This window comes from Sciurus vulgaris (genome assembly GCF_902686455.1).
Source record: "Sciurus vulgaris genome assembly, chromosome: 5".
NCBI lineage: Eukaryota > Metazoa > Chordata > Mammalia > Rodentia > Sciuridae > Sciurus > Sciurus vulgaris.
Genome location: NC_136465.1, coordinates 113,680,642 through 113,695,557, shown reverse-complemented (window position 1 = coordinate 113,695,557; position 14,916 = coordinate 113,680,642). Strand labels below are relative to the sequence as shown.

Here is a 14,916-nt window from a genome sequence, read left to right as displayed (position 1 = left end):
GATAAGTTTCAGTGGCTCTTTGGATACTTGATACTTGGTCTTGTAGCAAGGAAAACAGAAATTACTGTTTATGATTAGTAGTTCTTTTTGTCTAGACTGACAGTAAGGATTTTGAGAAATCATAACACCTTTGGGACAATGGAGTTTTATCAGCAGCTGTAAAAAGTGGTGGGAGGGATTAACAGGCACCTCCACAAGGGAAGTGTAACAAAAGAAAAGTTTTGGAAATGGACTGTACCAGTCCTCAGTGTTCTCAGGTTATATGGCAGGTTAGCAGCAGGGAATATGATGAGTTTCTCATATATTCCTGAAGAGCTGAGCCAGATATTACATAGTATAAGAGTAGAAGTGTACAGAAATGCTTCACTTAGGAGTCCTAACAATTAACTGTAAAGATTATTTGTAAGAAATTGTAATATTTATCCTGACATAGAGCTTGGTATTTGGCACAGGTTTTAGAGGGAAATAGTCTTAAGAAAATTTTAGATTTTGTCTATAAACCAATTAGCAATGATTCAGCTAGTTGTCCTTTGTCAGCACTGATTTTCAGGATACCCTGTTTTGTTGTTCCTTTTAGAGTATATTCCGTGTAGTGTTCCATGACAGAAGGCTACAATACACTGAACATCAGCAGTTGGAAGGATGGCGCTGGAACCGACCTGGAGATAGAATTCTTGATATAGGTGAGTTAGGAGAATCTATTGCTCAGGAAATGCCTTTAACGATGGACTGAGAGTTGTTTTCTTTACTTGACATTTACATTGATTTATATGCTTCAGAGGCTCAATTAGCATGAGCCTTGAAGTGGTTCTTTACTAAACATAAAAAATTATTTGTATGATGATACCAAAATTAAAGTTGGAAGTGTAAACATTTCACTTCTGTAGCAATTGCATCCATTACGTCAGGGTGGTTTGGTTTTGTTTTATCATATTTGTGGGAAAATATGATAACATGCAATGTTATAATGTATAACATAAAATTTATCTTTTTAGTTATTTTTTGCTGTACAGTTCAGTATTAAGTACATTTACTTTATTGTGCCTGTCACCACCATTCATCTCTAGGACATTTTTCATCTTGCAAAACTGAAATTCTGTGCTCACTAAACAATAATCACCCCTCTCCTTCCCAGTCCCTGGTGTCTGCTATTCTGCTTTTTGTCTCTGTGAATGGACTACTCTAGTTACCTCATGTAAATAAGATCATAAAATATTTGTCCTTTTGTAACTGAATTCTTTTACTTAGCATAATATGTTTTCTCCATATCACAGCATGTTAGAATTTCTTTTTTTCCTTTTTTTGTGGGGGGCTTATGTGTCTATGTGTGTGTGTGGTATTGGGGATCAAATTCAGGGCCTCACACATGTAAGATTTCTTTTTTTAAGTCTAAGTAATATTCCATTATATGTATATACTGCATTTTGTTTATGCATTCATCATTCATCTATCTGTTGATGAACACGTTTTGGCTGTTGTGAATAATGCTGCTGTGGACACATGTACAAATATTTGTTTGAGTCTCTGTTTTCATTTCTTGGGGTATATACCCAGAAGTGGGATTGCTGGATCACAGAATTTTCATTTGAGGAAGGACTGTTTTCCAGAATGGCTGCACATTTTACATTCCCACCAATAGTACTCAAAGGTTCCAATTTCTTGTGTGTGTGTGTGTGTGTGTGTGTGTGTGTGTGTGTGTGTGTGTGTGTATGTGTAGGAATCAAATCCAGGGCCACATGTCAGGCAAGCCTGTACCACTGAGGTACAATCCCAGCCTATCATTTTTTTTTTTTTAATAATAGCTATCCTAATGGGTATAAAGTGATACCTCGTTGTGATTTTGATTAAATTTTCCCTAATGATTAATGATGTTGAACATCTCTTCATATGCTTACTGGCCATTTGTATATCTTTGTGTGTGGTGGGGTACTACTGGGGATTGAATATTGGGGCACTCTACCACTGAGCTACACACTCAGCCCTTTTTAATTTTTTATTTTGAGACAGGTTCTTTCTAAGTTGCTGAGGCTGGCCTTGAACTTGCAGTCCTCTTGCCTCAGCCTCCTGAGTTGCTGGGATTATAGGCATGCATCACTGTTCCCAGCAATTAGTTAAAATTTCCTATTGGTAGACATAGTTGTTAAGCAAGCTTAAGAACTACTAATTTTACCTGAGAAATCAGTGGTTCTCATACAGATAGCTGAGATTTGTATGATAAATTGACCTTAGGATGAATCTAACACAACTAATAATGTGAAGTGGAATCTATTTAATTGTTTCTTGTTCAAATCATTGACACCAAAATAGGAGTTCAGTTATAGCATGGGGTTAATAATAAGTAATATCACCTTAGTCTTATCTCTCTAGTTTGAATATTAATAGGAAAAGTCAAGGAATGATATTTGAATATCCACCATGTAGAATACAAAGCAAGTTTCTACTAAAAGCCATTAACTTTTGCTTCCCTCTTGAGTGTATTTGTCACTATGTTACAGGATTACTTGATGACTTGGTTAGTCAGCATCAATCTTTGTTAAATTCTTCCTGCTTCTGTCTGTGATATAATGCTTTCTGCCTTTGTACAGGCACTACTGCACCTGTCTATAGTAATCCTCTCAATGTGCTTGTAGCAGTAACACAAATCTTAAGACATAAAACACATCATAAATTACAATTTTTGTGATAATAGAGCTGGTATGTAGACCTAACCTACCTTTAAATGGAATTTTAGCAAATTAAAAGAAAACTGCTTTATTTTAAAGACTTGTTAAAGAAAGGAGAGTACTTTGGTCAGTTTTAACTTTTCTTCAGTGCTGGGAATCGAACTCAGGGCCTTGTGCGTGCTAGGCAAATGCTTGACCACTGAGTTATACCCCTGCCCCCAATTTTAACATTAATCAAACCTTTTACATTAGCAATAAAGAGATTATGGATTTGATACCCCCAAAATTTTACTAACTAGGGATGAGTGATGTAAGAATCAGTGCTTTCTTACATAACACTGAGTAGCCTTGGGCGTGATGGCACATGACTCTTGTTCCAGCTACCTGGGAGGCTAAAACAGGAAGATCCCTTGTACCCAGGAGTTTGAAACCAGCCTGAGCAACACAGCAAGACTCCATCTCAAAACAAGGAGCCCTCATAACCCTTCGGTGATTACTATTTTGTTTCTTAGATATCCCAATGTCTGTGGGTATAATCGATCCTAGGGCTAATCCAACACAATTAAATACAGTGGAGTTCCTGTGGGACCCTGCAAAGAGGACATCTGTGTTTATTCAGGTAAGGCCTTGCAGATGTAGTCCCAGTTATGAAGAGCATCTCTTACTACCAGTTTGTTTCTTAATGGATAAGATATGTTAAATATGAAAATTTTTGGAGCTTGGGTTTCGACCCAGGACCTCACTACTGAGCACATTTCCACGTCCCTAAATTTGAATTCTTTTCAGGATTTTAACCTGTCATGTACAAATTGCTCAATATGTGCCTAAGCACTGAGGAGTTTTTTAACTGCCCTTCTAATTACCCAAATTTATTATTTGTATTTTCCTAAAATTCCTGCTAATGGCTGCATAATATATCATTCTTTGGTTGTACCATTAACTTACCTGAGTCATTTAGCATAAATTATCCTGATTCTCCCTGTTATCCATAAGGATATTTTGAACATCAGTATACTTAAAATTGAATTTGCATATCTGATTTATCCTTTGGGTAGATTCCTCAAAAATCTTTATTTTAATGATAGCTACCTACTAGTTTATTAAGTTCTTTAATCTTGAAATAGTTACTGTGGTAAATGAAGAGTTTGTAGGCATAACTTTAAGAATCGATAATCCTGTGGAGTAAGAGTAGTCTTTGAGGTTTATAAGGATTAAGTAATTTAATTTTTTAAATTAAAAAAAAATTTAGTGTCGATGGACACAATACCTTTTATTTTATTTATTTATTTTTATGTGGTGCTGAGAATTGAAACAAGGGCCTCACACATGATAGGCAAGCACTCTACCTCTGAGCTACAACTGAAGCTCCAAAATTAACTAATTTACCCAAGCTAGTAAGTGGTCAATCAGACAAGATTCCATTGTTAAGATTCACCAGTTTTAGACTTTAGGCAGTAACCAAGCAAATCTTTTCCACCTATTACTGTGAGCTTTCATATTTGCTATTTTCACAGCACGAAGTTTGCCTCCTCTTTCTAAAGTTACCTTAAAGATGAAACATCACTAACATAAATAATTTTCTCTTTCATGTGAAGCAGTTTATAAATTTAGTTCCTCACAGTAGCTTTTGATAGCATGAGATCTGTATATCTACTTTGTTTGCATTTGTAAATCACTTACATTTTTCCCAATTCCTACATTAGACTATGTTCTTCAGAATCAAAAAGGGAGGAAAAGTCTTGTAGGTGTTCATAAATGTCTGTTAAAGGTTTTGCTGTTCATAGTTACTCAAAAAATATTGTTGACTGGTTTGGCTAGCTAGTACTACTGAAGCCTCGATATTGTATTCTTTTCAGGTACACTGTATTAGCACAGAGTTCACAATGAGGAAACATGGAGGAGAAAAGGGGGTGCCATTCCGAGTACAAATTGATACCTTCAAGGAGAATGAGAACGGGGAATATACTGAGCACTTACACTCAGCCAGTTGCCAGATCAAAGTTTTCAAGGTATTTCTGGGCAGTGGGCTGGCCCTTGGACACTTTTTTTCTTATCTTTCTATTTTAACATTAGTTACTAAGTTAGAAAGTCAACTTGTCATTTTGCAAAAACTGTGCAGACTCAGTCTAAGTTAGTCATGAAATAACTTCTGAGATGCATGTTAATTTATGTGAGGATTGGCATGGAATAATGAGAACTGGGAAAAGGGGACTATCTGCAAACAAAAAAGAAAGAAAAAAGAATTCTCATTAAAAACTCTTAAAGCCTGTTGAAGTTATAAGCTTTTTTAAAGCTCACAAAAATTGTGTACTGTTGACTAATTTGATTTTATTCATACTTGGTCTTCTTTCTTTATTTTGGTCTTTTTATTACATGGTAAATATGTTCTTAATGCAAGTGACTCATTAATATAAAAGTATTCAGAGCACAACACTGAAATTTCCCTTAATCACTCTTATCCTGATTTCCCAACTTCTCCCCAGAGATAGCCACTGACATAACATGGTATGTACACTTCTTCCCTTCTATGCTTTTATATACATGCATGCATAGGTATTCACATATTTATCTTTCTTTGAAACATAAATGGAATTATACTATATAAATCATTTAGAGACTTGATTTTTTTTCAGTTCACTATGTGCCCTAGAGATCTTTCCATCTGTCTTATTTTCCAATTGTATCAAACATTTAAATTTCCTGTTTTCAGATTTAGATGGGGTGATGCATCTCATCATACGTTGTTTTACATACATGTTTGTTTCAGATGTGAATATTTAAGTTTTTTTAAGTTAATATTATTGGCCAGGTATGGTGGTACACATCTGTAATCCAGCTATTTGGAAAGCTGAGGCAAGATGATTACAAGTTCAAGGCCATCCCGGGCAATTGAGCGAGACCCTGTTTCAAAATAAAAAATTAAAAGTGTTGGGGATGTAGCTCAGTGGTAGAGGTCTTACCTGACACACACAAGGCCTGGGTTCAATCTCCATTGCCAAAAAAAAAAGTTATATTGTTGGGTTATAGGGTGGAGTACTTGAGGTTAAAACAGAACATTTCTCATTTCAGCCCAAAGGTGCAGATAGAAAGCAAAAAACAGATAGAGAGAAAATGGAGAAAAGAACACCTCATGAAAAGGAGAAATACCAACCTTCCTATGAGACAACCATACTCACAGAGGTAAAAAGGATTTATTTTGGTGACAATTTCAGCCCATAATTTTCACTCTTTTGTATATGAGTAGTTCTGTGACTCGAACCCAGGCCTTTGTGTGTGCTAGGCAAGTGCTCTACCACTGAGCTGTACCTGTGGTCCCCTTGATTTTTACTCTTTAAAGAAAAATCTATCACTTCTAGCCTGTCTAAATTTACTTCTGAGCGTATATTTTGTTTTTGCTTATGGAGACCTCTGAGGAATTACTAATCAAGATGCTCTATTCAAGTAATAATATTTTAGTGGAACACTAGAATTAAGTGTACTTTTTCATTATTAAGTTGTCCTTTGTTTTTAGTGTTCTCCTTGGCCTGAGATCACATATGTCAATAATTCCCCATCACCTGGCTTCAACAGTTCCCATAGCAGTTTTTCTCTTGGGGAAGGGTAAGTCTGGGAAATGAAATTGACTTGTGTTTGCACTAAATATGTATTCTTTCATTATGTTTCTATAAACAAGATCTTTCCAAATCAATAAGTAGTTCCGTTTGGTCATTCTTAATGACATTTTACATTAACGGAGGTTTGGATTATCTTCAAAAGAAATTATAAGTTTTATATAGCCCTTACCCTCCCCTGTGTCCCCTCATTCTTGAAATAGCTTTAGCCTATTAGAGCATTTATGGTCAACTTTTAGTGATTTTGATACTGATTTTCTGGGAGTGAATCCAGGTGTGCTCTATCACTAAGTTTCATCATACCAAACTTTTTTTTTTTTAATTTCTTTTAGTTTTTTTAAATTTTAAGGTGAGTTGAACTTGGGATTCTCCTACTTCAGCCTTCCAAGTCTGTGATTACATACAGGTGTGCACCAGCACCTGTCTTGATTATCTGGGCATCATCTTCATTCACCTTATTACTGCTCATGTTGTTATTTCACTTCTTGATCATACTTGCACCAGGGAGTGGTCATTGGCAACTGGAAACACAGTTGTATAGACACTAAAATCTATTTTGTTACTTGTTAAGAATGCTGCTAACACCTAGTTATTCTGGATCTGTGATCATTGGGGAAAGTAGTTTGAAGATGATGGCTAAAATAAGTTTTAGAATTATCTATGGGATTGCATTTAATCTTGGCATATTGTCTTTTATTATCAGAGATAATTGAAAGTTGATGTAGAACCCTGCCCCAATTTTAACAAGTAACTGTCTTACAGTTGTAGCATTTAACATGTATTCTATATGGCCATATTACAACTTGAAAATAGTCTACCAAAATGTGTGAGAATATTGTTTGTTTGTAATGTTTGTTTTTATATTTATTTAGGCTCTATTTATTTGACCTACTTCTTAAAAGTATTTAATTAAGATAGCTTAAATATTCAAAATGAAGCAATTAAGAATAAAAAGAGGCATTTATTTGTAGGTCTACATATAACCAGGACCCTAAGACAAATTAATTACCATTTTTTTAAATTATTAAGTTTTAATACCAAATTACTAAGTTTTAATACCAAATTTTAGCTAAGGCTAAAAGAAGAAAACTTTTTTTTTTTTTTTTTTTTTAAAGGCAGGGTCTTGTGATCTTCTTGCCTCACCCTCTGAAGTACCTGGGACTACAGGTGTGCACCACTGTACAAAACTAAAAAAAAAAAAGACCTCTTTTGAAAAAAAAAAATTCTTAACATCCACAAGGATAGTACAATCTTCTAGTAGGAAATTTAAATATTTATAGGTGGTTTAGGGTTTGTGTTATAAATTTTGCTCTCTTCTTTGTCCTGTACTTCAATATTAGGCTAAATTTTTTTCCCCATAAAAAGGGTGAGCATCAGGGAAAACGGATTATCCACAGACAAAAGAAAGCATAAAGAAAAACCAATGGTTTGGAGATAATCCTTGGATCACAAATTAGTACTAATATTTAAGCTGCTTTAAAAGTAATTGTTTTTCATTAGAAAAGTATGCATTTCATGCATTTTCTTTTCAGTATTTTTCCTGTATGTGTATGTTTACCTATTTAATATAGTAGTAATAGTAGTAAAATACTAGTACTTTTATATCCCAATATTTTTCATTCTAATATTTCTTATAAATATTATTTATTTATTACTTTATAGTTCTGGGAATTGAACCCTGGGCCTCCTGCTTTCTAGGCAAGTGCTTTGCCATTGAGCTATGTCCCTAATCCCTTGTAAATATTTCTTATGCTATAATTTTCTCAGCAGTTTCAACTTTTTAAAATTTTGACATTTTATCAATTTCCTCAGTAATAAAAATGTTGCCAATGACAGTTTATTCTCTTCCCCCAAACTTTTTTTAAAAAATATTTTCAGTTGTAGATGGACACAATACCTTTTTATTGTATTTATTTATTTTTTAATGTGGTGCTGAGTGCATGCAAGGCAAGCGTTCCACTGCTGAGCCACAGCCTCCCACCCCGCCGCCAAAGTTTTTAGGTTAATTAACACATAACTTGAAATTTTGGATCAATGAATAAGAATGTTTTATGAGAGTGCACAGATTGTTTTAAATCTCTAGCTTAGGAGTTACTGTAAAGATGAAGAATGAGATAATGGACCCTACTATGAGTCATAGACTGATCCTTTTATTTTAAATGTTTCTTTAGAAATGGTTCACCAAACCACCAGCCAGATCCACCCCCTCCAGTCACAGATGTAAGTCTAAAGTTGAATGTTAGTTATTTGCAATGTCTAATAATAGTTTGATGACTCTGCAATTATGTAGAAATGCCCAGCTTTTAAGGGATATTATTCATTAAGCAAGCATTCATTGAATTTTTTCTCTAGGGACTGGAGATATGAAGCAAATAATGGAGGACACTTGGGGATTTTTTTGTTTTGTTTTGTTGAAAAGGGTCTCATTATGTTGTTCAGAGTGGTCTCATGTTTGTAAGCTTAAGTGATCCCTTGCCTCAGCCTCCTGAGTAGCTGGGACTATAGGAACCCTTGAATTTGAGGAGCTAACAGTCTAGTGGGAAAGATAAGGATGGAGCTTCTTGGTTAGAGAAAGAGATTGAGGTAGTGTAAAGAACTTCCAAATAAGCTAGCCCTGCTGAGTGGGTGTGCGTGGGAAGAGAATCTATTTAATTACCCAAAACATGCTTTCTCCCTTTCAGAACCTCCTACCAACAACCACACCTCAGGAAGCTCAGCAGTGGTTGCATCGAAACCGTTTTTCTACATTCACCAGGCTTTTTACCAACTTCTCAGGTTAAATTTTGTTTTTCTTTTCATATGAGCAAAATCATGCTAGGGTATTCTGATATCCTGATAGACATGTTTATAATCTTAGAGAATATTTTTCCCTTTTTTTCTCTTCTTTTTTTTTTTTTTTTTTTTTTTGTACCAGGGATTGACCCAGGGGCACTTTACCACTGAACCATATCCCAGGCCATTTTATTTTTTATTTTGAGACCGGTCTCACTAAACTACTTAGAGCCTCACGAAGTGGCTGAGGTTGGTTTTGAACTTGTGATTCTCCTCTCTCAGCTTCCTAAGTTACCAAATTTATAGGTGTGCACCACTGTGCCCAGCTTAGTGCGTTTTTTTGATGATACAAATTTCATAAAATCATTCAGATTTGTCACCATTTGCAGCTTGCTGTGAGAAACTTAAAAAGAAACACTTTTTGGTTTGAACTCATTTTAATTTAAAACTATTTATTCCATGCAGTACTTTTAAAAATGTATATTCCATATATAATTTTATCAAGGGACATTTGCAGTAAAAATTTCCCCTTTGATATCACTATATTGCATTTTATTTACACAGTCCACTTTTATTTAGTATATTCTGTGTACCAGCTGTGGTAGGAATATACAAATTGTTAAGACATACTTCTGGATCAAAGAGTTCATTCATCATCTAGTATGTAAAAGATCAAATCAAAATAAAACCCAAGGGGAGGGGGGCAAGGGAAGAATGGAGGAATGTTGAATTGTGTAGAGGGAAATATGAGGGAGGGGATGGGGTGGGGAGAAGGAAAGATGGTGAAATGAGACAAACATCATTACCCTGTGTACATGTATGATCACATGAATGGTGTGACTCTACATCACGTACAACCAGAGAAATGAAAAATTGTCCCCCATTTGTGCAATGAATCAAAATGTGTTCTGCTGTTATGTATAACTAAATAGAACAAACAATTTTAAAAATTAAAAAAAAAAAAATAGAACCCCAGTAGATAATGTTCCAACACAGGTTTGTATGAAGTGAGATGTTTAGGGGAGGGTCGATATTAAGGAGCATATATGACATGTGAGGTGAATCTTGAGGGATGAGGAGAGGAACCTTCTAGTCAGATAGTCAAGGATATTTCAGGCAGGAAGAACAACTTGCTCTTTCAGCACCACCAGCATGATGAAAGCATAGGGTTAAGTGAAGAAATTAATTGGTTGAGAATTGAGACAGAAGATGAGGCAGGGGCCATCTTCTGTACCATAAAGAACCTTATGTACCATGCAAAAGATCATGGGTTATAACATACTGGTGATGAGGTGTACTTGTAATAGAGCCCATCTTAATAGTTATTAACAAAGAAAACCTTTGCCTTTGTCACCCACTTTCTTATATTTATTCCAGGGGCAGATTTACTGAAACTAACTAGAGATGATGTGATCCAAATCTGTGGCCCTGCAGATGGAATCAGACTTTTTAATGCATTAAAAGGCCGGTATGTAATTAGTGTTAAAATATCAATGAAGTTGGATTTCAGGTGAATTTGGGTTCAGGAATTCTTCACAATATTCTGCACAATTAAATGCATTGTGTTAAAACATTTTTAAAAATACTACCTATGTACCAAGTAAACACAGATAAAAAAAAATCCTTTCTTAAATTTATGATTGATTCTTCATAATACCCATTTTTTGCAGTGGTGGGGATCTTACCCAGTGTCTTATACATGCTAAACAAATGCTCTACCACTGAGCTACATCCCTAGCCCAATTTCTAGGTAGTTTTTTCATTCAATAAATATGCATTGTTCTTATCATGAGCCGGTTACTATTATAGGGTCTGGAGACATATTTATGAGCAAAGCAGACAAGGTACCCATTAGTTTACTTTTTTTTCCACATTTTTTTTAACCGATGAGTTTACTTTCTGAAAGGGAGAAAAATAGATATAAACAATAAATATTTTGGACAGTGATAGGGCTTTAAAGGAAAATAAAACAAATATGCAAAAACAAGATTATGGGATACAGAGTACAGAGAAGATGGTCAGGAAAGAGGTCTGTGAGGAGGGGATATTTACACTGTTACAAGAATGATGAAGGAGCTATGGAGTCATGAGGGAAGAACATTCTAGGCAGAAGGAGCAGCAGGTACTAAAGCCCTGAATCAATTTTAACTGGAGAACAGATCTTTCCAAAATTTGGAGAGGATTTATTTATTTATTTTTAACGTGATGCTGAAGATCAAACTCAGGGTCTTAAGCATGCTAGGCAAATTCTCTACCACTGAACTATAACCATAGGAATTATATAAGTGTCTGTTTACAAATGATTCTTGTAATAAAGATTAATTTGAAATCTTTTTTTGAGATTAACAGTTTTAAATAGGTAGTGGTAATGTAATGTTGATGGAAACAACAGAGGTCAATGACAACAGACCCAAATAACTAATAAATTGTGGAGAATTTATGTTTGTGATATCACAAAGGATATTTAATCAGATTGGCTGCCATCTTGGAAGATAGTAAGGAAAGAGGTGAAGTTCAATGGTCAGCAACTTGGGGAAAGAAATGGATCTTTCATTTTAAGTGTATTATCTTAAGAGTGTTTAGAAATAGGAAGGAATAAGATGATCAGATCAAGATGTAAATGTATACCTTTGAGTAAGTAGTAAGAGACTTAGGCTACTTAGGAGAAGGTAAGATTCTTCAGTTTATTGGCATTTTTAAGTAAAATGTGTGTCTTGAGCCTGATCCATAAAGCACTGATTCATTACATTTTGGGTATTTCTAACCTTTTCACCAAAGGTTACAAACTTAAATGACTACAGGGACTACATAGATAATATAAAGGAATGACAGTCAAAGTTTAGGGTTTAGTCAAGAATGCATATATCATGTAAGGATAACATGATTGTTTTCATGTGAGAATGGGGTCCCTGGATTGCTGATATGAATTTTCAAGAAAAGTCAAAGTTCAGAGGTTTATCTGATGCCTCCTGTTGGAACTAGTTCAGTTTAAAGAAACAAAAGCGACCATAGGGGAACTAATAGAGCATGGCAAACAAATTGTATTTAGTTCATGAGTTGCCTGTTTCAACCCCTGCTCTATACTGTTGATGTAGAAATACAGGTTTTCCTTTAAAATGAATCCTCCATAAAATATGCAAGATTAACAACCCTTTTCTTCACCGCTTAGGATGGTGCGACCAAGGTTAACCATTTACGTCTGTCAGGAATCATTGCAATTGAGGGAACAGCAGCAGCAACAGCAGCAGCAACCGCAACAGAAGCATGAGGATGGAGACTCAAATGGTACTTTCTTCGGTAGGTTGTTCTGGGCAGACCAGGCCAGATGAAGAAAGGTGAAGAGATGACTTATGGCTATGTTGCTCTCATTTATTGAGCTCCTACTATATGTCAGGTACTATTTCCAACACTTTTTACACACTTTAATTTTTAAAACTAATAATTTCCTTTTGGTTATAAATTTTATTGGTATCTCCAACATTTAGATGAGGAAAATGAGGGTTGGGGGTGTTAAATAACTCTCCTTAAATCACACAGCTAGCAAGTACCTGAGCCAGAACTGATTTGTGAGTCCTTCTGAAAGTGAGCATTCTTAGTGGTTAGATTACCTGTGAAAGCAGAGAACCTTTGTACTGACTACTGTTGCTCTCTCCCCTTTGCAGTATACCATGCTATCTATCTAGAAGAACTGACAGCTGTTGAATTGACAGAAAAAATTGCTCAGCTTTTCAGCATTTCTCCTCGCCAGATCAGCCAGATTTACAAGCAGGGGCCAACAGGAATCCATGTGCTCATCAGTGATGAGGTAGGTTTTTCAGTACAGTTGAATTACCAGAGGATAATTAGTTTGTCAGGGCACTATGTAACAACAGCAAGATCAGTTCACTGGGGAAGAGTTCTGTTTTTTTATAGACTGGAGTTTTCTAAATTTTTTTTTTTTTTTTTAAGTTTTTCGTTTGTTTTTAAGATGGGATCTCACTATGTTGCCTACACTGGCCATGAACTCCTATTTGCTTTTGTTTTTTTTTTTTTTTTTTAAGGAAAAGCATTCTTTTTCTTTCTTTCTTTTTTTTTTTTTTTTTTGCTACCAGGGATTGAAATCAGGGGCACTCAACCACTGTGCCACATCCCCAGCCCTATTTTGTATTTTATTTAGAGACAGGATCTTACTGAGTTGCTTAGTACCTTGTTTTTGCTGATGCTATGTTTGAACTCAGAATCCTCCTGCCTCAGCCTCCCAATCCCCTGGGATTATGGGCGTGTGTCACCACACCTGGCTGCATTCTTTTTTTTTTTTTAACCTTTATTTTATTTATTTATTTATTTTTGCGATGCTGGGTATTGAACCCAGGGCCTTGTGCTTGCGGGGTAGGCACTCTACCAACTAAGCTATATCTCCAGCCCTATTTATTTTTATGTAGTGCTGAGGATCAAACCCAGTGCCTCACACATGCTAGGCAAGCACTCTACTGCTGAGCCACAACCCCTGCCCTTATTTGTTCTCTTTAGTTATACATGACAGTAGAATGTATTTTGACATATTATACACACACGGAATATAACTTCCCATCATTATGGTTGTACATGGAGTTAAGAGTGGAATTAACACTGGTCAGAAAGTTATGTCCGATTCATTCTGCAGTGCTCTTTCCTATTCCCATCCCACTCCCTTCCCTTCGTTCCCTTTTGTCTAATCCAATGAATTTCTATTCTCCACCCCCACCCCATTGTGTGTTAATATCTGAGAAAACATATCATATCAGAGGAAACATTCAGCCTTTGGTCTTTTGGGATTGATTTATTTCACTGAGCATGATAGTCTCCAGTTTCATTTATTTACCAGCAAATGCTGTAATTCCATTCTTCTTCCTTTTTTTCTTTTTTTCTTTTTTTTTTGGCAGGTGGACAGTATGCTTTTATTTTATTTATTTATTTTTATGTAGTGTCGAGGATTGAATCCAGTGCCTCACATGTGCTAGGCAAGCGCTTTGCCCCTGAGCTACAGCCCCATCCCCAATTCCATTCTTTATGGCTGAGTAATATTCCATTGTGTATATGTACCACATTTTCTTTATCCATTCATGTGTTGAAAGGCACCTAGTTTGGTTTCATAGCTTCGCGATTGTGAATTAAACTGCTGTGAACATTGATGTGGCCATGTCACCATAGTATGCTGATTTTTTTTTTTTTTTTTTTGCAGTGCTGGGGATCGATCCCAGGGCCCTGTGCTTGTAAGGCAAGCACTTTACCAACTGAGCTATCTCCCCAGCCCAGTATGCTGATTTTAAGACCTTTGGGTATATACTGAGGAGTGGGATAACTGGGTTCCATTTTGTTTTCTGAAGAATCTCCATCCTGCTTTCCATAGTTGTTGCACCAATTTTTAGCCCCACCAGCAATGTAGTATCTTTTCCCCACATCCTCACCAACATTAGTTGTTCCTTTTATTCTTGATAATTGCCATCCTGACTGGAGTGAGTTGAAATCTCAGTGTAATTTTAATTTGCATTTCTCTAATTGCTAGAGATGTTGAACACTTTTTCATATGTTTGTTGACTGATGATATTTCTTCTGTGAAGTGTGTGTTCAGTTCCTTTGCCCACTTACTGGTTGGGTTATTTGTTTTTTTAGTGTTTTTTGAGTTCTTTATATATTGTGGAGATAATACTTTCAGGTGCAGGTGGCAAAGATGTTCTCCCCTTCTAAAGGCTGTCTATTCATATTCTTGATTATTTCCTTAGCTGCGAAGTTTTTTTAGTTTGATACCATCCTATTTATTGATTCTTGAGTTTACTTACTGTACTTTAGGAGTCTCGTTGAGGAATTCAGTTCCTAAGCTGACATGATGGAGATTTGGGCCTCCTTTTTCT

The 14,916-nt window shown here is 35.6% G+C and overlaps 1 protein-coding gene across 6 annotated transcripts in view; it reads left to right on the top strand.

Annotated features, from left to right (window-relative positions):
- Positions 1-14,916, top strand: part of TFCP2 (transcription factor CP2) — a 66,630-nt gene that overhangs the window by 31,415 nt on the left and 20,299 nt on the right. For 5 of the 6 annotated variants that reach the window (XR_013763812.1, XR_013763813.1, XM_079139797.1 and 2 more), the window contains exons 4-13: positions 578-683; positions 3,176-3,282; positions 4,520-4,672; positions 5,733-5,843; positions 6,175-6,263; positions 8,446-8,494; positions 8,956-9,049; positions 10,424-10,514; positions 12,216-12,343; positions 12,709-12,851. Coding sequence is in view for 4 of the 6 variants with exons in the window: in XM_079139797.1 (XP_078995923.1) it covers positions 578-683; positions 3,176-3,282; positions 4,520-4,672; positions 5,733-5,843; positions 6,175-6,263; positions 8,446-8,494; positions 8,956-9,049; positions 10,424-10,514; positions 12,216-12,343; positions 12,709-12,851 (1,071 nt within the window). In the remaining 2 variants the exon portion in view is untranslated. The remainder of the gene's footprint in view (positions 1-577; positions 684-3,175; positions 3,283-4,519; positions 4,673-5,732; positions 5,844-6,174; positions 6,264-8,445; positions 8,495-8,955; positions 9,050-10,423; positions 10,515-12,215; positions 12,344-12,708; positions 12,852-14,916) is intronic. The other variant, XM_079139796.1, reaches the window with a different exon arrangement.